General features: G+C 39.5%; 2 protein-coding genes across 2 annotated transcripts; one reads left to right on the top strand and one right to left on the bottom strand.

Moving 5' to 3' along the window:
- Positions 1-225: 225 nt before the first annotated feature.
- xab2 (XPA binding protein 2) lies at positions 226-7,691 on the bottom strand. Its single transcript, XM_051389282.1, has 19 exons — positions 7,524-7,691; positions 7,028-7,176; positions 6,422-6,545; positions 6,107-6,304; positions 5,683-5,817; positions 5,397-5,561; positions 5,127-5,271; positions 4,887-5,038; positions 4,669-4,788; positions 4,430-4,561; positions 3,755-3,886; positions 3,446-3,559; positions 3,175-3,337; positions 2,872-3,062; positions 2,272-2,394; positions 2,003-2,165; positions 1,652-1,778; positions 1,414-1,523; positions 226-1,283 (listed from the first exon to the last, which is right to left on the bottom strand). Exons 1-19 carry the CDS (start codon positions 7,557-7,559, stop codon positions 1,222-1,224), a joined length of 2,541 nt encoding a protein of 846 aa, XP_051245242.1. The 5' UTR covers positions 7,560-7,691; the 3' UTR covers positions 226-1,221.
- Positions 7,692-10,994: 3,303 nt separating this feature from the next.
- Positions 10,995-21,208, top strand: LOC127357083 (myosin heavy chain, fast skeletal muscle). Its single transcript, XM_051389255.1, has 40 exons — positions 10,995-11,043; positions 11,180-11,397; positions 11,511-11,654; positions 11,821-11,977; positions 12,099-12,126; positions 12,205-12,316; positions 12,397-12,489; positions 12,575-12,638; positions 12,758-12,856; positions 12,947-13,050; positions 13,125-13,263; positions 13,367-13,485; positions 13,609-13,758; positions 13,841-14,011; positions 14,097-14,403; positions 14,645-14,718; positions 14,809-14,896; positions 14,985-15,102; positions 15,225-15,348; positions 15,445-15,581; positions 15,714-15,969; positions 16,059-16,301; positions 16,395-16,571; positions 16,693-16,838; positions 16,950-17,040; positions 17,140-17,529; positions 17,626-17,752; positions 17,837-17,955; positions 18,065-18,261; positions 18,367-18,550; positions 18,639-18,804; positions 18,879-19,003; positions 19,138-19,446; positions 19,518-19,721; positions 19,814-19,939; positions 20,033-20,203; positions 20,303-20,407; positions 20,492-20,587; positions 20,727-20,858; positions 21,094-21,208. The coding sequence occupies exons 2-40, from the start codon at positions 11,194-11,196 to the stop codon at positions 21,109-21,111; spliced, it is 5,814 nt and encodes a 1,937-aa protein (XP_051245215.1). The 5' UTR covers positions 10,995-11,043; positions 11,180-11,193; the 3' UTR covers positions 21,112-21,208.
- The last annotated feature ends 159 nt before the right edge of the window (positions 21,209-21,367 follow it).

The raw sequence follows: 21,367 nt of genomic DNA, 5'->3' as shown, positions 1-21,367 counted from the left end.
ATCTTAAAAGTAATTCTCCCCAGGATACATAAGTTGCAAATACATTACTGGACCTTCATTTTAATGTGTAGTCTGAATAAAGAGTTTTGCAAGACACTTTTCAGCTAATTTTACATCAACAATGAGACCTTATTGCTCAGGTCCTGTTTCAGTGAAAGGTTCAAGTGAAAAGAAACCAAACTCCTACCCAGTGTAGGTTTCCTCTGTCAGATAAAAGTTACTGCATTTTACCAGGTATAAATCATTTTTTAATTACAACTGCATTCTCAAGACAATGTAAAGAACGTTTCAGACTCGAAGTGACCAGCGTATCGCAGCCAGAATTGCAGGAGCATAATTCACAAACACTGAAAAAGTAAACTGTGGCAATAGCAAAACTTTCAAAAATCTTGTTGTATACCAAAAACTGTTAGACTGCATTAGGTCACAGGTAGACCCTCAACAACGCTGACTGAAACACATTATTACAGCATGAACCTCAAAAATGATCAGTAGGCCAAGTTAACACCTGAAACTATAACAATGGCATTTAGAACTGACCTCTTATTATTCAATAAGTTGTAAAAACTGTTGCTCGAGTACATTTGTACAATAATACATGTAAAACTACAAGACCATTTTAATATTTGGATAGGGACATTACATATGCAAGTTATGAAATCTGTTTAGAAACACTGGTTTTAGCAAGACACCCGCCTACTAGTGATCCTCAAGCCAACAATGTGAGGCTTGAATGCTCAGCTCCACTTTCAAATGAATGCCCCCTGTTGAAGAAACTATGCTCCTCCCCTCTGTTTTCTAGGGCAGAGCTTCCTGTCAGAGAAAGGTCTGCATTTACTAGATATACAAAAGCATTTTCACTGTTGACTCTTTTTCCAACACTTTACTTTCTAAAAGTGGAACAAAACAAAGTCAAACTACATCCGACTACAGTAAGCATGTAACCACATAGTATTTTATAAACAGAAAGTTGAACTTGAGCTTCATACTTGAGAAAAGACTGACACCTAATGGCCAATTCTAATACAGGCACATATCTTTGTATGCTGTACTAGAAAAATACACCAGGAAAATCCATAGGCTTTTCAATCATGTTACATTCTATTAAAAATACAGTGGCTATAACTGAGCATATACACACATTTAAAAATAGAACCTATTCAATGTCCACAAGAGAAATCAGACGACTGCATTTCTGCAAAAGGTCTCTTTCAGTCATCTTTAGTCATCTTTAAGCCCTCCAAAGACAGCTGTGGGGACACTCTTCTGTTCAAGCTGCACCTCTGTGAAGGCCAAGAGGAGATGACAATTATTTAATGCATATTCATGAATAAAACATGTCCGCATGAATGTTTAAACACCAAATGTTTCCGTTTTACAGCTGAGGCTGGGCCTGTAGTGTCGGCCACTTACCATCTGGTCCCTGGTTTTCATCGTCTTCATCCTCGTCATCATCAATGTCAATCTCATCCGGATTGGCTTGTTTGGAAAGCTCAGCCAACTCACTGCGAGAGGTGTCACTCCTGCACAGATGCAAACACTTATGTGTCTCAATTTGCTTTGGAGCATGTAGTCCAGTTTCATAAGAATAATAATTTTTCAAAGATATTTTTACTGGTGTAAAAAAAAAAAAAAAAAAGAAAAGACAAACCTGACGAAGAGAATCTTCTCTTTGGGCTTGGGTTTGTCCTGCTCGGCCTCTGCAGCAAGCTGCTGAGCTTTCTGCTCCAACATCTTCATGTCATCAATTCCCATTTGGCCTGAAGCAAGATCTGACACTGAATACAAGACAGACAGATGTTTGGACAAAAGCAGAAACATTAGCAAAAATACATTAGTACATAAATATGTAGTTCTGGGGTGTAACTTCAGGTTTGGGGCAAATCTGTAGTATTGTTATTAAATATAACATCCTCCCAATGTCCTGTACAGCCCATACAGCTCATGGTACTAATAAAAGCCGAGCTTGTCAGTGGCTAAAAAGTGCTGTAAGCTCTCTTACCGGAGCTTGTTGTGGCCTTCATCATCTGAGAGGACATAAAGTTGACCTGGGTGTTGTAGGTGGCCTGGACACTGCGTTTGATCCTCAGCATTTCCCTAATAGTGTCCTCATTTCCATGGCGGATCTCAAATTCTTTCCAGGTCTGCCAAAAAGTAGCTGTGACCTGAAAGATCAAGTGTATAAATTTATCAAGAAGAATTCTGATATGTGCAACATTGATGAAAATGTTTATTCAGAAACAGCAAACATCAGGAGGTGGTTTATCTCACCCTGGGGTCACAAATCTGGGAGCAGTAGGAGTAGATTGCTCTCCCTCGATCAATCTCACCCAGTTTACTCTCCATGTCAGCAAATCGCAGACACATGTCCCTCGCATGCTCATCAGGAAGGACCTGAATAATTACAAAGATACAATTCACATTTTAGTTATTATCATAATGAATAGAACATAATGTTTATGTACGTTATTTAAGCCTTTTCTGGAACATTGTAAACTAGTGCATGCTAAGATTTTCAGGCATAAAACAAATCAAATTGGGCAAGCTTTGTTTTAAGCCAGGGAGGAAAATTCTGTAAATTATTAAAAAAGCAACACTAAATAGCTTTCTATCACTGTTTTACAGCAAACCTTGTAATTTGATGGGTCTGAATTAATAGAAGGATTTGAGTTATAATCCACAGATAATTTGACAGTGTCAGATACAAAGCATAGATATCTTTCTCAAGTACATGTGTGAATACATTATAAAGCAAAAGCTTAGGAAAATGCTACACTGATGATATTCTGTGCTGCATCTACATGAACCAACTGAAAATCAATATAACTCAATATGATTGCTATCATATTCATCAATGCTTTTACCACGAACCTCGATAGCCTTCTGGTAAATTGCTCTGGTATATGTGACACCATAAATTTCAGCTGCTCTCTTGATGTAGATATTGAACATGTGATGTCTCTCCTCAGTTTCTACTGCCTGGGTTGCTCTTTCATAGACAGCCATGGCATGTCGTGCCAATCCATATCCCTCCTCCAATTTGGCATACAACAGGTAAATGGCTGGAAAGCAAAGCACAGTGGTACATGCGGTTTAAGTACATGTCATAAAGAAAACAAACAATATGGAATATAGTGTGTAAGTTGTCAATGGACTTCCAACAAAGCTACTTACTCTTGGCAAACTTGGCAGGGCAGCCATCCAGGGCTTGTTCAAATAAATCTCTAGCTCTCTCCAGTTTCTTGCCCCCATAACGATCAATGAACTTGGTGAGGTAGGTGTTCCAGATGTCATAAACATTTGGCCACCTGAAGAGAGCAATACCACGCTCATATGCCTAAAAACGTATCGACAAAGACATTGTTTAAATGGGTGGTACGCTGACCAAGGAAAGAATCCATATTGACAATCAATGCTGGTTAATTTACTAGTGGCATGTTATTACTTTGAAGCTCTCCTCAAAGTAGTTGTGCTCTTCAAGAAACATAGCATAATTGATGATGATCTGTGGCGTTGCGATGCGGAGGTCAATAATGCGGTCATACACTGCTTTTGTAGACTAAGGACAAAAAAAGGGAAAATGGAAGAAGAATTAGACTCAACATATACAAGTCAAAAGAGACACACAGAAGCACACAGTGGATGAGGACTCTAAGACCAATACTAAATAGAGTTTACCTGTCATGTGATACCTTCTGCATATCTTTAATTCATATGAACAATTTTGAAACACACAGAAATGTAGTGAGCATACCTGGAAAGTGCCAAGGCTCTCCTCCAAGTCCGCCAGCATAGACCAGACCTTCAAAGACTTGTAGACTCTGTTTTGGACTGGCTCGGAAGCATCAAAGTACTCCGCTTTCTTAGATGGGATGGCTGTAGCTTTCTGTATTCAAACCATTAAAAAAAACATGTTTTACAACTATACGCACAAAGCATTTATACCCAAATATATAAATGGCCATATATATTTAAAAATGTCTCTCACCAGCTGAAATTTAACTATCTCTAAAAGGCAGTGCAGCCCCAAATCTATTTTGTTGTCAATACTCTAATCTCTTAGTCCCTTAAACTACCTGGTGTGCGCAATCCACTTGGTTTAGTTCCTCCAAACACAACTCAGCTGTGTACTGTCTGAAAGGTGGGGAAAGCTTCAAACGAAGCAACCAACAGTATGTAATATTTTAGTTAGTTAATAACCGAGCTAGTGTTTTTAGTTGAATGCCAACCTTCTACGCTACACACAATTATGATATGCACACTCAGGTCTTATCTATGGACTACTGGATCAGTTACTAAGTATTAAGTTTAAAAATCATTAGGTAACTCTTCATAGAGAATACACTTTCAAAAAACTAAATTTCCCAGTGTAGTTAGTCCTATCACTAGATATTCTATTATTTTACTGACAGAGATACAAGTGTCTCACCCTCAGTATGCGCAGTGCCTGTTCATAGTTCTCATGGCGTAGCTCCATCTCTCCATATTCACACCACACTGCCGCAAGGTCATCCACCTGCTTGTAGTTCACCTTGGTAGCCTTCTCAAAAATGGTCCTGGCCTGGATGACAGTAAGTAAACTTAAGACATATCAAGAATAGAAAGAAATATCTGATCTGAATTGCACAGGGTTTCCAGAATATCTGTGGAAGAACCTCAGTGACTTACATCATCCAGCTGCTCATTTTCCTCATAGAATTTAGCGAAGGAAACCCAGAGAGAGTGAGGCTTCCCTGTGGCCTTCATTGGATCCACAGTCTGCACGGCCTCAGTGTATGTGTTGATGATCTGCAGAAGGTTGAGATGCAGAAGTGTGTTCAGTTGCATACCACGATGAATTGTGTGCACTGTGCCCGTCAAAAAAAAGAAAAAGGCCTATAACTCACTTGCCGTGGATTGCCCTCATACAGTTTGACCCGCTTGTGCCACTCGTGAACATTGTGAGGATTCTGCCGCAGCAGTACACTGTTCAACAGGAGGGGCCGCCGGGCTATCAGCTGCTCAAAGCGGGCCAGTCTAAGCTCCAGGTCTATGTCCTCTGGGAGGAGAAGGACAAAGAGTAAGGCACGCATGACAAGAGAGTAAAAAGCAAGGATTGTTGCCAATATTAATGAATCGACACACACCCTCTTCATCCTGCCCCATCTCAGCAGTGGTCTCCATCTTCGCTGCGATCATGCTCTCTTCAAACTGGGCATAACTATCAAATACTTGTGTGAAGTCCCTCACAGTTACAACCGTAAGGATGGCCTCTTCATACACATCACGAGCCTGAGAAATACAAGACATTATTAGTCACAGTGAGTCAGTCAAACCAGGAAAAAAGTAAATTAATGTTTATGCGATTCAATGCTTTATGATATGTATAAAAATGGAAGCATTCAGGGGAAACACACCTTCTCAAAGTGACCACTCCTGATATAATAGTCGGCTAAAGAGCACCAGAGTTTTCCAAGTTGGTCTGTGAAGCGAGTGAGACCTCCTCGGATGATGGCTCCCACATTCAGAGAGGTCACCTTATCAGGGTTCTGGGAGATCAGGTCGCATAGTTCATGCCACAGCTGTCCAACAAATAAATACAGAAACAAGATTAATCTTTTTTTTCTGGTCAGCTAAAAAAAACAAACAAAAAAAACAAAACAGGGCATATTCAGAGGTGCCTGGGTTGAGATTAAATCTTACTTGATAGTTAGATTTGCCCTCTTTGGACACAAAGTTTTCGTCATTGACAACAGCCGCTAGTCGCACAGCTGCTTCATCCAAGCGGCCAACAGACCGTAAGTAGTCTATGTATTCCTCCGCATTCTCTGGAGAAAGCTACAGGGGTACAGTACATATTAAGGACAAGATTATTCATGTAAAAAAAAAAAAAAATTTAAATAAATAAAATTTCAACATACTAATATTTCCAGAACAGGGCACACACAGAGAGAACAGAGACAAAGCAAAACAACCCCACACTCATAACACACTGCTTTCTTTTTTTATAGTAATTTCACTTAAAAATAGTAATACTATTCGGTCAGTATATCAGAAACCTTCTTCCCTACGTGACATCCTAAATGAAAGCTGCTGTATGGAACTAGTTTGTGTACTATGCTCTCACCTTAAGGTACCTGCGGTACACCCGGATGGCTGTCTCAGGCAGGGGCAGGTTACGGACAAAGCGGAGATACAGAGGCCAGATGCGCGGGTGCTGAGTAACAGGAAGAGCTCTGAGTGCACGGTCAAATGTTTGCCGGCTTCTTGTGATCTTGCATTGAGACACAAGGAACTGGCAGTAATCAAGCCATATTCTGGGCATCTAGTTTAAGAAAAGACATACGGTTAGTTCCAGGCACAACCTCCACAGACGACAATGTATTGTTGTCTTGTATTGTCTGTCAAGTGGTTAAATATGGAGTTGTGTAGGAAGTATCACCTTGTGCATGAACACCAAGGCCCTTTCATGGCAATTATTGACCTCTTCATAGGTTGGTTCAGTGATGCCTTTCCCTTTGACTTGCTTCCGTCTCTCTCTCAGATAATTGTACCACAGCTTATAGCTGTAGAAAAGAAAAGAAAAGAAGAGAAGAAGGGTGGGGGGGGGTAACAGACCATAAGAAAAAAAGTAGTTTAACAGAATATTAAACCTGATTTGGCCATCTAGACACAATCACCTCAAAAAAAGTGAAGGTAGTACCCAATTATTAATTTTTCTGTGTGATTTCTGTGTGATTTGAATTTGAATAATTGTATATTTGCATTTGTATATGTATATATTTTAATGCACCAACTGCACCAGGTCACATTCCTCGTAGGCATAAAAACCTACTTGGCAATAAACTAATTCTGATTCTGAATTATTTTAACAACAACAACAATGCCAGTCACACTTTAACCAGTGACGATCTTTGATAAATATCCCAACAACGTCCAAGGCCAAAATATTCTTGCATGTACACATGTGGTTGCAATATCCTGTGGACTTTGAATTCAATGTGTGTGCTTTCTTTCCAGCGTTGCCCCCCCCTGCAGTGTCACTCACCTGCCCGGCAGCTCCTTCAGAGCCCGCTCATAAATCATGTTGAGGGTGGATTTCAGTCCATTCTGTTTGAATTCGATGTAACGCATCCAGCATTTGACCGAGTACGGGTTCCTGATGATCTCCTCTTCATAAGGCAGATCGTCGTCCTCCTAGTAGAGCCACAAATCACAGAATCACAACACTTCAAGTGCAACTGTAATCCCTTTAGAGATAGCTGCGTTTGCTAAAGCTAACATTAGCGTTACGTTACTATGACGTTGACTATTTCTTTAGATAGATTTTTAGATTAAATATGGATTATATTGACATTAACGGCGATCAAAGGATAACCAACTACGGTGTGTTCAGAATTCAAATATTTTAACTACAATTAAAGAGTAAGAAACTTAACTAACTTTAAAAACTGCAACACGCAGCAAAGCTAACGTTAGCACTCCAGTAAAAGTTAGCTCACTAATGCTAATGGATAATAATAATAGACTGTATGGTAGCTTACAAACAGAACATCGGATTTTCCATTTAGCGAAGGCATTTCTTCACAGACTGGATGGTCGTTCAAGATGAAATAAGTAATGCTAATTGTTGCTAACGCTAGCTTTCAGACTACTCAAAGCGTGTAGTTCTCAGTGATACTTCCGGATTCATCACCATACGTCACGGATGATCTTCTTCGTTGCTTTTTTTTTTTTTTTTTTTTTGGCGGTTTGCAATACCAACTTTTAGGTGCATGGCGCCACCTACCGTACTCGAGTATGTATAACAGAATCTAATCTTGTTTACATTAGTCTAATAATAAGATACAATAGGTTTATAGTAAATATAAAATATATACTAAATAAAATATAGTACCATAGATTCCTTATCTTGTGGGCACAAGATAAAGATATTGAATCAAATGTCATATTTGTGCTTGAGGTCTCTTTTTTTATATTATATTGTGTCACCTTTAAAAAAAATGTGACATTCATATATTGAGGGTAGGTTGGCTGAGTATACATGCCTGCTGACATCCTATTAAAATCTAAAAAATACACTAATACCCACCACTGTAACTGAATTAATTAAATGTTGACAATGTAATAATAACTATGATTTTGGTACATGTTGTAGTAGGTAGATTCCTGGCAGCGCAAATCATATCATATCAACTTTTGTATTGTCACTGTGTATGATTGTATCATACACAGTACAACATACAGGAAAGATTGTTACTCCAATTCCAGATCTGAGCCAGTACCGGGGGCAAGTGCATTGACTGGAGAATTAAACATACATACATGCTTTTGATGCTGGGGGAAACTGGAGCAGCCAGATGAAAACCTACGTAAACACAGTGAGAATATCCAAACTCCCCAACCGGGACTCAGACCCACTTAGCGTAATGACTCATATTGGAGTGACTAGTGATAATGTGCAGTGTGAGCAGTTGTTTTCTCTGTCAACAACACTTCTCATTCTCATTTGCTTTGGCTTAATTTCTTTTTATATTTCTTATTTGAGAACTATTTTTATTTCCAAAAACAATTTGTTCAAATCTCTGAACATTTAGTTTGTTGTTCATTTTTCATTCAGACATTTTTATTTGTCACAGCAGAAAAAAAACAGGTTGACTTAGTTAAAGTAACAGCAGCTCATTTCCATTAACAGTGACCATGAACCAGCACGCACAATAGCAAGACTTCTCCAAAGTTGAATGCAGCAATCATCAATATATACATACATACATACATACATACTGTGAGTTTTCTGCTATAACATGTCAAAATGTCTGCTTTGCAAACAGTCCATTGCATATGTTTTGCACATGTGCGCAAAAGAGTAAGTACAGTTTGCACAGTAACCACTTTCACATGGATTGCTGATCAAAAATGATGAGTGGATTCTCTTCAAAACTCCTTCATTCTTTCATTGTTTGAGCCATCACGTGTAAAATGATCCATTAAATTGTCAAAATCTGTCAGACACTTATATTCCATAATTATCTAGGGGGTTGGCATAGATCTGAATCTGAATCGGTATCTTAAAAGCTGAGTGCGATGCACAATGGCATTCAGCTGGTCAAAGCTGACATTGTTGTATTATAGAGTAAGCATTGAGTGTCAACAAAAACTGATGCTGGAACAGCATTTAAATAGTTGGAAATGTAGGTCATTTTATTTTGGAACCAGTGCCAGTCACATAGTTCTTCAAGGACACTGAGTTTCCATAACAGCAACGACAACTTGAATCAAATGTGGCACGAGGATAAAGATCTTGATATTTGAGTGGGACTTAATATAGGTCTTATCTCAGCCAGGTTGGCAAATGTTCTAGTCCTTTTAAGGCAAGGTGTAATACCACTTGAACTTTATGGAAAGGGCCCTACATTCAGTTTTATTAGAGGAATACGAGATGGGCCAATGGCTTGAAACAAAATGCCAGCACCACTTGGGTTCTTCTCCAAAATCAAGTTCCATTCCTGGCTATAAGCATGTCACATTGCTACGGTAAGCAAAGACAGCCTCTCATTATAAAATGATAAAATCCATTTCAAGTAATCAGAATCTAAATTTGAGTCAATTATTTACTGGAGCAAATTAGTTACTTGCAGATCTATTTTGAGACATACTTTGGACATTACCATCACACTCACGTTTTATGAGCAGAAATAAAGCTAAGTCCAGTGCTTCATCTTTAAAACTTGTTGCATGATATTACTTCTGTTACATGTCACTCTTCAAAATGTACATATGTGTGTGAGGAACTTTAAGCCAGAGTTTAAATTTACTTATACTGATGATGCTCCCCAATGATTTTATAACATTTCAAAGATTTGAAATGTGGACAAGCTCTGACACTCAATCCCAATGACATTTGACTTCATCTCAATAAGGGCAAAAAACAATGTCAAGGCACACTCCATTAATAGATTATTTAAATTTGTATTTATCAAATTAGTTATGTTTAGATCTTATTGTATATCACACAGAGTGTATGATATACAAAATGTACAATGCCTCATCCAATAAAGATTTTCTTCCTTTTCATTAATTTTTTTCATTAATTTATTTCATTTATTATTTTTACAAAAATTTCCCCAAATTCTGATCCTAGCTTGCTTGATTAATTTCAAAATTGAATCTTTAGTTTTCCAGTTTTCTACTTGTATTGCTATTTTTTCAAATAAACAATGTTATATCCTAAACACCAAAAAGCTTGCTAAACCTGTAATGTTACAAGATAGGTTTCAAGATGACAGGGATGCTTGACCAAATCGGGTGGCGAGCTGCTGACTGGACAGTTCCAGTGTCTATATAAACAGCAGCTTCAGACTCCTCTGAGAACTGACAGAACATCCCAGGTTAGTGCTTTTGTGTGGTTATGCTCACCTAATTTGCTTTTACTAAAATGTCATATGACTCTGTAATCATGTTTTTATATGAGAAGTTATCTTAAAGGGATATTATTAAAGATGTTGCTTTCTACTGTAAAACAATGAGTTAATAAAGAATTTAATAAGGCTTTACAGTGAAACTGTTATTTGATCAAAATACTTTTGAATCACTGGAGTGGCTATGAAATGGTCTTCACAGTGGTCTAAGTCGTCTAGGTAATTATTTAACAGAGCTTATTGTTAAGGCAGGGCAAAGCAACTGTATTTATAGCACATTTCAAACATAGAGGCAATTCAAAGTGCTTTTCATAGGCAAAGAGGGCACTGGAATGACATTAAAACATTTTAAAGCTGAATAAAATCAATTTAGAATAAACACAAAAAAAATGTAAATAAATAAAATAATAAAGCGATAAAATTAAATAAAATACAAATGACAGTTACAGTGCAGTAATAAAAGCTTATGGAGCCATTAAAGTTTTGGAAAATAGGTTCAAATTCATGTAGTGTGATGTTTACTGTTGCGAGCAGACAGTGGAAAATATAAAACATTTTGTTTCCTCTCCATTGATCATCTCCATCTCCCTTTAATAGCATCATTAGACAACAACAGATCTGTGCCACTCAGTTGTGTTAAACTGAGGTAAGTATGTCTGCAATAACAAAACCTCCATAATATTCAGTCACAAACACTATCAAAATCATTACTTAAACTATATAATAATGAAATACATTCAAAGTAATTTTAATTCAATTTAAACTCCTTCTCATCTTTTCAGTACCCAGTGCCACCATGAGCACAGACGCAGAGATGCAGCAGTATGGGCCTGCGTCCATATATCTGCGCAAGCCTGAGAGGGAGAGGATAGAGGCTCAGAACACTCCATTTGACGCCAAAACTGCCTTCTTTGTGGTTCATCCTGAAGAGATGTACCTCAAGGGTAAACTTGTCAAAAAGGAGGGTGGCAAAGCCACAGTTGAGACACTGACAGGACTGGTATGTGAATGGATGCTTTATTTGTAGTTCAGTGGGATGACATCCGTCCCATAAAATAATATCTGAAATAGTCCATGTAAAACCGGACATCTGTTATTACATTTGCCCTTCAGTCAATCACTGTGAAGGAGGATGACATCCATCCCATGAATCCTCCAAAGTATGACAAGATTGAGGATATGGCCATGATGACCCACCTCAATGAGCCCTGTGTGCTGTATAACCTCAAAGAGCGTTTTGCATCATGGATGATCTATGTGAGTGTTTAATTTAAGACCTAAATCAGCTGGAATGTGAACATACAGATAAAAAAATAAACAAACTTTTAGGAGTGGTAGTTTCTTTACTCTACTGCCACTGCTCTATATGAAGTTCTGTTTGAAGTATCATATACGTCAAATGTGAACTTTCTTCTCTTCTCAGACCTACTCCGGCCTGTTCTGCGTCGTTGTGAACCCCTACAAGTGGCTTCCTGTGTACGATGCTCAGGTTGTTGAAGCATACAGAGGCAAGAAGAGAGTTGAGGCTCCACCCCACATCTTCTCCATCTCTGATAATGCTTATCAGTTCATGCTCACTGGTAAGATATTTTACTTTGACTACACATTAATTATCTTTCAATGACACACAAAACAAGAGACAGCAGATATGACTGGAAATGTGACTGTATTTTGACCACATTTGCTATTATTTACTTTCAGATCGTGAGAACCAGTCTATCCTTATCACGTGAGTTGTATACAAATAACTGAATAACATTATAGGACACTGACATATATGACTCAAGATATCTCTCTCTTCCCCCAGTGGAGAATCCGGTGCAGGAAAGACTGTCAACACCAAGCGTGTCATCCAGTACTTTGCGACAATTGCAGTGGCTGGAGGTAAAAAGGCTGATACAGGAGCTGGCAAAATACAGGTAAAAATGGCTGCCTTTAATAAAAGAAGGTTTATAGATTATTTACAATGTACATCATATGCTTTAATATCTTTTTGTAGGGTTCACTGGAAGATCAAATCATTGCAGCCAACCCTCTGCTGGAGGCCTATGGTAATGCCAAGACTGTGAGGAATGACAACTCCTCTCGTTTTGTAAGTGTTAAACAGTGTGTGAAAAATTATAAGAAGCTTTTTTAGATGCATATCAAGTCTGCTTACTTAAATCTGATATGTTTAGGGTAAATTCATCAGAATTCACTTTGGAACCACTGGCAAACTGGCCTCTGCAGATATTGAAACATGTAAGTTATGTTCTAAATATTGCTCTGTCACCATTCAAGAAAACCTTTTAAAAGTAAAGTAAGTAAAACACTAATTGCATGCAATATACTGTAACCTGACCTCAATTTGTTAATCTTAGATCTGCTGGAGAAGTCCCGTGTCACCTTCCAGTTGTCTGCTGAGAGGAGCTACCATATCTTCTATCAGCTGATGACTGGCCATAAGCCTGAGCTCCTGGGTATGTTATTACACAATTTTAAAACAAAGTCAAACAATACAACAAAAAATAATATACAACCCTATATATATTTTTACTGTCCTTCTCTAGAGGCTCTTCTGATCACTACCAACCCCTATGACTACCATATGATCAGTCAGGGTGAAATCACTGTGAAAAGCATCAATGATGTGGAGGAGTTCATTGCAACGGATGTAAGACAACAATTTAGATAGATAGTTTACAGGTTAAAATCTTTCACATGCCAGTAACTTAATTTACATTGTAGACAGCAATTGAGATCTTGGGCTTCACTGCTGAGGAGAAACTGGGAATCTATAAGCTGACTGGAGCTGTGATGCATCATGGTAACATGAAATTCAAGCAGAAGCAGCGCGAGGAGCAGGCTGAACCTGATGGCAATGAGGGTAATTGCTACAATACTACATTCTCATTATGCAAGTTTTCTGGTGTGTAAAATCCTACACAGTTGAATGTGTATTTAGTACTTATTGTGCGTCTCTCAATCAGAGGCTGATAAAATCGCTTACCTCCTGGGCCTGAACTCAGCTGATATGCTGAAAGCTCTGTGCTACCCAAGAGTCAAGGTCGGAAACGAGATGGTGACCAAAGGTCAGACCGTACCACAGGTAATAAAAAGAAAATTTTATGTTCTAAAAAAAGGGAAATATTTGCATTTTTATCCTAATGATAACTGAGATGTTGATAATAATATTCGGAGAAACTGACATTTTGAAAATCATTATTTCTAGGTCAACAATTCTGTCAGCGCTTTGTGCAAATCCATCTATGAGAAAATGTTCTTGTGGATGGTCATCCGTATCAATGAGATGTTGGACACAAAGCAGCCAAGACAGTTCTTCATTGGAGTGTTGGATATCGCTGGATTTGAGATCTTTGATGTAAGCTGAATACAAACACATCAGTAGTGTATAAACGCTATATAAACACTGCATTTCCAATTAACTGATTATCTGCCTGTAGTACAACAGCTTGGAGCAACTCTGCATCAACTTCACCAATGAGAAATTGCAACAGTTTTTCAACCACCATATGTTTGTCCTGGAGCAAGAGGAGTACAAGAAAGAAGGCATTGATTGGGAGTTCATTGACTTTGGTATGGACTTGGCTGCCTGCATTGAGCTTATTGAGAAGGTCAGAAACCACTCTTGTAGATTCATGTGGAAATGTTTGCATCCTCAGTATAATTTTTCAACATCTAATGTAAATGTCCCCTCAGCCAATGGGCATCTTCTCCATCCTGGAAGAGGAGTGCATGTTCCCCAAGGCTTCTGACACAACCTTCAAGAACAAGCTGCATGATCAGCATCTTGGCAAAACCAAGGGCTTTGAGAAGCCAAAGCCCGGAAAGGGCAAGGCTGAGGCTCATTTCTCCCTGGTTCACTATGCTGGTACAGTGGACTACAATATCACTGGCTGGCTGGACAAGAACAAGGACCCCCTGAATGACTCAGTTGTTCAGCTCTACCAGAAGTCTGCAAACAAACTGCTGGCCATGCTGTATGTAACCCATGGCGGACCAGATGGTAAGAAGCTGATCAGCATTGCAAAGATTTAGTGGCATTTTTGGAACTTCTTTGGAAAAAGAGAGGCCACTAGTGGTGGCAGTAAGAAGGGTGGTAGAAAGAATAAGGGTGGTTCCTTCCAGACCATCTCTGGATTACAAAATCAATTTTCCACAAAAAACAACGACAACAATGCTAAAATAATGACATTTGTTTGCTCCTTAATCAGTCATTAATTGAATTCAATTATTTTGCAAAACAGAGGCTGCTGGTGGCGGCAAGAAGGGTGGAAAGAAGAAGGGTGGTTCCTTCCAGACTGTGTCTGCTCTTTTCAGAGTATGTACTGTTTCATATATTAATTAAAACTCTTCTTAAATGCCCTCTTAATATATTGATGACTTATTATGTTATGTTGCTGACCCACAGGAGAACTTGGGCAAGCTGATGACCAACTTGAGGAGCACTCATCCTCATTTTGTCCGGTGCCTGATTCCTAATGAATCAAAGACGCCTGGTAAGAAATTCATAATCCACCTTTCTGCACTTTGTGTAACATCGTAACAGAAGAAATATTTGACCTAATATGCGTTTGAAATGTGCAGGTCTTATGGAGAACTTCTTGGTCATACACCAGCTGAGGTGTAACGGTGTACTGGAAGGCATCAGAATCTGCAGAAAGGGCTTCCCCAGCAGAATCCTCTATGGTGACTTCAAGCAGAGGTACCAATAATTTTCAGTAGATGCAAAACACATTGAATTGGTTTTACTTTTAGCATTGTAATAGAGGTTACCTGACCAACAGTTGCAATACATCTACAGTATCAGCATAATTTCCCTTGCAGATACAAAGTGTTGAATGCCAGTGTCATCCCTGAGGGACAGTTCATTGACAACAAAAAAGCTTCAGAGAAGCTGCTGGGCTCCATTGATGTGGACCACACTCAGTATAAGTTTGGACACACAAAGGTACATTTCTAAGGACAATATCAGTAGCCATGGCAAGTATATGTTCTGTTGTATCCATGTTTACTGAAGACGGATTTCCTTCACTTAACAACATAGGTGTTCTTCAAAGCTGGTCTGCTGGGTACTCTAGAGGAGATGAGAGATGATAAACTGGCTACACTGGTGACCATGACTCAGGCACTCTGCAGAGGATATGTTATGAGGAAGGAGTTTGTCAAGATGATGGAGAGGAGGTCAGATTTTCATAGTATACTGAACTGTTCTGTCCATTTAAATAGTGTCCAGATATTATATCATAATCCTCCTCAGTTCTAAAAAAAACCCATTGCAGTAATAGTGACATTTTGTTTACATTGATTTTATAGAGAAGCGATCTTTTCAATCCAGTACAATATCCGTTCCTTCATGAATGTGAAGAACTGGCCATGGCTGAAACTCTACTTTAAGATCAAGCCTCTTCTGAAGAGTGCTGAGACTGAGAAGGAGCTCCAGCAGATGAAGGAGAACTATGAAAAGATGAAATCAGATCTGGCTGCTGCCCTGGCCAAGAAGAAGGAACTGGAGGAGAAGATGGTTTCCCTGCTGCAGGAAAAGAATGACCTACAACTGCAAGTGGCATCTGTGAGTGAAATGCAAAAGTAGAATTTATGTGAAACATTTTGGAGATATGTTTCAGTAAAAAAACTACCATGCATATGTTCAAACTATAGGAAAGTGATAACCTCTCTGATGCTGAGGAAAGATGTGAGGGGCTCATCAAGAGCAAGATCCAGCTTGAGGCCAAACTCAAAGAGACAACTGAGAGACTGGAGGATGAAGAGGAAATCAATGCTGAGTTGACTGCCAAGAAGAGGAAGCTGGAGGATGAATGCTCCGAGCTGAAGAAAGACATTGATGACTTGGAGCTCACCTTGGCTAAAGTGGAGAAGGAGAAACATGCCACAGAAAACAAGGTTCAAATGATTTTAAATCTACATTCTTTTAAACAGACTACAAGGATATACCATAATGGAAATAATGCACCTTTCATTCACATATCATTTTAGGTGAAAAACCTGACAGAGGAGATGGCATCTCAAGATGAGTCCATTGCCAAGTTAAGCAAGGAGAAGAAAGCCCTCCAGGAGGCCCACCAGCAAACACTTGATGATCTCCAGGCAGAGGAAGACAAAGTCAACACTCTGACCAAGGCCAAGACAAAGCTGGAACAGCAAGTGGATGATGTAAGAAAACAATTGTTTCAGTAGTGTGTACTCTTCAAATAGCTTGTGTTTATAGTTGACATTTCCATCATACAAATTCAAAACAACATATACTGTCAACATTTCAACATTATCTTAAAAGCTTGAGGGATCACTGGAGCAAGAGAAGAAGCTCCGCATGGACCTTGAGAGAGCCAAGAGGAAGCTTGAGGGAGATCTGAAACTGGCCCAGGAATCCATAATGGATCTGGAAAATGACAAACAGCAATCTGAGGAGAAACTCAAGAAGTAAGTTTTTGGTTATTTTTAATTTTTAGATTTGACTATTTTCTTAATGCACCATAATGATCATGAGACAGCTAAAACTGACCAAAATTTGTTTTTGTTCGCCTCTTCCAGGAAGGAATTTGAGACCAGCCAGCTCCTCAGCAAGATTGAGGATGAACAGTCTCTTGGTGCTCAGCTTCAGAAGAAGATCAAGGAACTCCAGGTGACATATTCAACATACATACAGTATCAGACAACTCAGTAAATTAAAAAAACCAACACATTATGGTCCAGTTAATAATCCTTCTATCATCAAATCTAGGCTCGCATTGAGGAGCTGGAAGAAGAGATTGAGGCTGAGAGAGCTGCTCGGGCTAAGGTTGAGAAGCAGAGGGCTGACCTCTCCAGGGAGCTTGAGGAGATTAGCGAGAGGCTTGAAGAAGCTGGTGGAGCAACAGCTGTTCAGATTGAGATGAACAAGAAGCGTGAAGCTGAGTTCCAGAAGCTGCGTCGTGATCTTGAAGAGTCAACCCTGCAGCATGAGGCTACCGCTGCAGCTCTCCGCAAGAAGCAGGCCGACAGTGTTGCAGAGCTGGGAGAGCAGATCGACAACCTCCAGCGTGTCAAGCAGAAGCTGGAGAAGGAGAAGAGCGAGTTCAAGATGGAGATTGATGACCTCTCCAGCAACATGGAGGCTGTTGCCAAAGCTAAGGTGAACACAAACTGTAACTAATAGTAGCTTCAAACTTCAAACTTAAACTAAATAACTTACAAATACTCAACATACATCATGGTTTGTTGTTTATAGGGCAACTTGGAAAAAATGTGCAGAACTCTTGAGGACCAGTTGAGTGAACTGAAATCCAAAAATGATGAGAATGTCCGCCAGCTGAATGATATTAATGCACATAAGGCCAGACTGCAGACAGAGAATGGTAAGTCACCTTTGCATCTGTAAGGAAAAGCACTAAGGGGTGGGTTCATCATTTTCCCAAAGTCATTTATACATTGTCATTCAGGTGAGTATTCCCGTCAGCTTGAGGAGAAGGAAGCTCTTGTTTCCCAGCTGACCAGGGCAAAGCAGGCCTTCACTCAGCAGGTTGAGGAGTTTAAGAGGCACATTGAGGAGGAAGTGAAGGTATTACAATAACCACAATTTCCACAATTATACACAATTATACTAAATAAATAATAATAGTAAGAAAACAAACAGGTCATTAAATAAGGTCTCCTGTCATGTTCAATAGGCCAAGAATGCCCTGGCCCATGCTGTTCAGTCAGCCCGCCATGACTGTGATCTGCTCAGAGAGCAGTTTGAGGAGGAGCAGGAGGCCAAGGCTGAGCTGCAGCGAGGAATGTCCAAGGCCAACAGCGAGGTGGCTCAGTGGAGAGCCAAATATGAGACTGATGCTATACAGCGCACTGAGGAGCTGGAGGATGCAAAGTATGTAATCCTTTTTAACTTCTAATGAATAAATAGGTTTTTAATTCAATATTTTACCACTACACAGTTCTTTGTTAAATTAAATATGCGAATACTTGACTACAGGAAAAAGCTTGCCCAGCGCCTGCAGGATGCTGAGGAATCCATTGAGGCGGTGAACTCAAAGTGTGCCTCTTTGGAGAAGACCAAGCAGAGGCTGCAGGGTGAGGTTGAGGACCTCATGATTGATGTAGAGAGAGCTAATTCTCTGGCTGCCAATCTTGACAAGAAACAGAGGAACTTTGATAAGGTAACAGGAAATCAAGACCACATTATTTCGAATGAAATAAAATCTGTCATAGTAAGTAATCATTGTATACTCGTCTATATAATTCTAGGTCCTTGCAGAATGGAAGCAGAAGTATGAGGAGGGCCAGGCAGAGCTGGAAGGAGCTCTGAAGGAGGCTCGCTCTCTCAGCACTGAACTGTTCAAGATGAAGAACTCTTATGAGGAGGCTCTGGATCAGCTGGAGACCATGAAGAGAGAGAACAAGAACCTGCAGCGTATGTTAACATTTATACTTATATAGAGAAAAGAATACAGATTATATACATTGTTTGCATTGTGTTTCCTGTAGAGGAGATCTCAGACCTGACTGAACAGATTGGTGAGACTGGAAAGACGATCCATGAGCTGGAGAAAGCCAAGAAGACTGTGGAGACTGAGAAGATTGAAATTCAATCAGCACTGGAGGAAGCTGAGGTAGAGCAACATCAGAAGTTGACATTGAATCATAAAAACCATCGGCAGTCATTTCTTGTGTTGGGCTAATCAAACTTGTATCATGGAGGACATCTTGTATGAGTTATTAATTGAATTGTTGAAACTGTACCCAGGGTACACTGGAACATGAGGAGGCCAAGATTCTCCGTATTCAGCTTGAGCTCAACCAGATCAAAGGTGAGGTTGACAGGAAACTGGCAGAGAAGGATGAGGAGATGGAGCAGATCAAGAGAAACAGCCAGAGAGTGATTGACTCCATGCAAAGCACTCTTGATGCTGAGATTAGGAGCAGGAATGATGCCCTGAGAATCAAGAAGAAGATGGAAGGAGACCTGAATGAGATGGAGGTTCAGTTGAGCCATGCCAACAGGCAGGCTTCTGAGGCCCAGAAACAACTGAGGAATGTCCAGGGACAGCTCAAGGTGAGATTTATATTTTGTTTAAAAAACAATAAAAGGTGTACAACTGGTTAATTGTTTTCTTTTGTTGTCAGGATGCCCAACTGCACCTTGATGATGCTCTCAGAGGACAGGAAGACATGAAGGAGCAGGTTGCCATGGTGGAGCGCAGAAATGGCCTGATGCTGGCTGAGATTGAGGAGCTAAGAGTCGCTCTGGAGCAGACAGAGAGAGGACGCAAAGTGGCTGAGCAGGAGTTGGTTGATGCCAGTGAGCGTGTTGGACTGCTTCACTCTCAGGTGTGTTGTATGTATACAAGAGAATTCATCCTGCAAATAAGATACATCCAAATGGTTTATATTAATATAATTTTTTAAATACCATTATTCAGAACACCAGTCTTATGAACACCAAGAAGAAGCTGGAGGCTGACCTTGTCCAAGTTCAGGGTGAAGTAGAAGATTCCGTTCAGGAAGCAAGAAATGCTGAAGAGAAAGCCAAAAAGGCTATCACTGATGTGAGTCTTTTTTAAATGTAAAATAAGATGTACTACTTCACCTAAAAGTTGTTGACGCTTGACCATTCATGTCAAAACTGCCCATCATTTTAGGCTGCCATGATGGCTGAGGAGCTGAAGAAGGAGCAGGACACCAGTTCTCACCTGGAGAGGATGAAGAAGAACATGGAGGTCACAGTCAAGGACCTGCAGCACCGTCTGGATGAGGCTGAGAACCTCGCCATGAAGGGTGGCAAGAAGCAGCTCCAGAAACTGGAGTCCAGGGTATGCTCGTGTATAAATGTCCACAGATCAGTTTAAGAAAAATATCCTGCAATCAAATAATTGTAAAAACAAGTTTGATTATTTATTATCACAATACAGGTGCGTGAGCTGGAAGCTGAAGTTGAGGCTGAGCAGAGACGTGGAGCTGAGGCTGTTAAAGGAGTCCGTAAATATGAGAGGAGAGTGAAGGAGCTGACCTACCAGGTAATTCTTAGTGAAAAAACTACCCTAAATTCCCTTTAATTTTCTATTCTTCTTCACTTACTGTGTAATCCTATGTCTGTATAGACTGAGGAGGACAAGAAGAATGTGTTCAGACTTCAGGATCTGGTGGATAAGCTGCAGCTCAAAGTCAAGGCTTACAAGAGGCAGTCTGAGGAGGCTGTAAGTTAAATGTGACATAATTTACAGTTGATATAATAATAAAATCACTCTTAACTGTACATACTATATATACATATAATAATAATATTGCTATTTACCATCTTCTAACTTTTACAAAATAACTCCAATCACATCACAGGAGGAGATGGCCAACACCCACATGTCCAGGTTGAGAAAGGTCCAGCATGAACTGGAAGAAGCTCAGGAGCGTGCGGACATCGCTGAGTCCCAGGTCAACAAGCTGAGAGTCAAGAGCCGTGAAATTGGAAAGGTATCTTTGTTGTTTGCATGATCAGAAGATCAATTGTGTTGGCATTAGAAGTCAGTAAAATTTTAAGCTGTGCACTTCAACTACTGATGGTGTAAATGATATCATATCTTCTATTGTACCCAGACAATCTCATATTTGAATTTTCACATGAAAAGAGAAACACACTAACTCTGTAGCTTCATTCCTAAATTTGAAATTTTGTTATGCTAATTGTTTTTCCCTTCTTGTTTTTCAGTCTGAGTCTGCTGAGTAAGTGTCATCATCCAGCTGAAGCCTCTTAACGGAGTTCATAAAATATGAACCAGTGAATGGGGGCTCTTTTGCAATAAAGATGATAATTGTCATCACTATTCTGAATCCTGTCATTTCCTTTCTAAAGACAAAATTAGTTCAAAACAAAGGAGAGTAATAAGCCATGCTGTAATTTCTTGTGGTATAGTTTGAGATGTTCTGAGCATAGAAGTGGAAATCTTATGCAATGTGGTATAAGAATAATACCTTGAGATGTT

This window comes from Dicentrarchus labrax, unplaced genomic scaffold (genome assembly GCF_905237075.1).
Source record: "Dicentrarchus labrax unplaced genomic scaffold, dlabrax2021, whole genome shotgun sequence".
NCBI lineage: Eukaryota > Metazoa > Chordata > Actinopteri > Moronidae > Dicentrarchus > Dicentrarchus labrax.
Note: the sequence above shows the minus strand (reverse complement) of the source record. Positions and strands in the feature narration are given on the sequence as shown.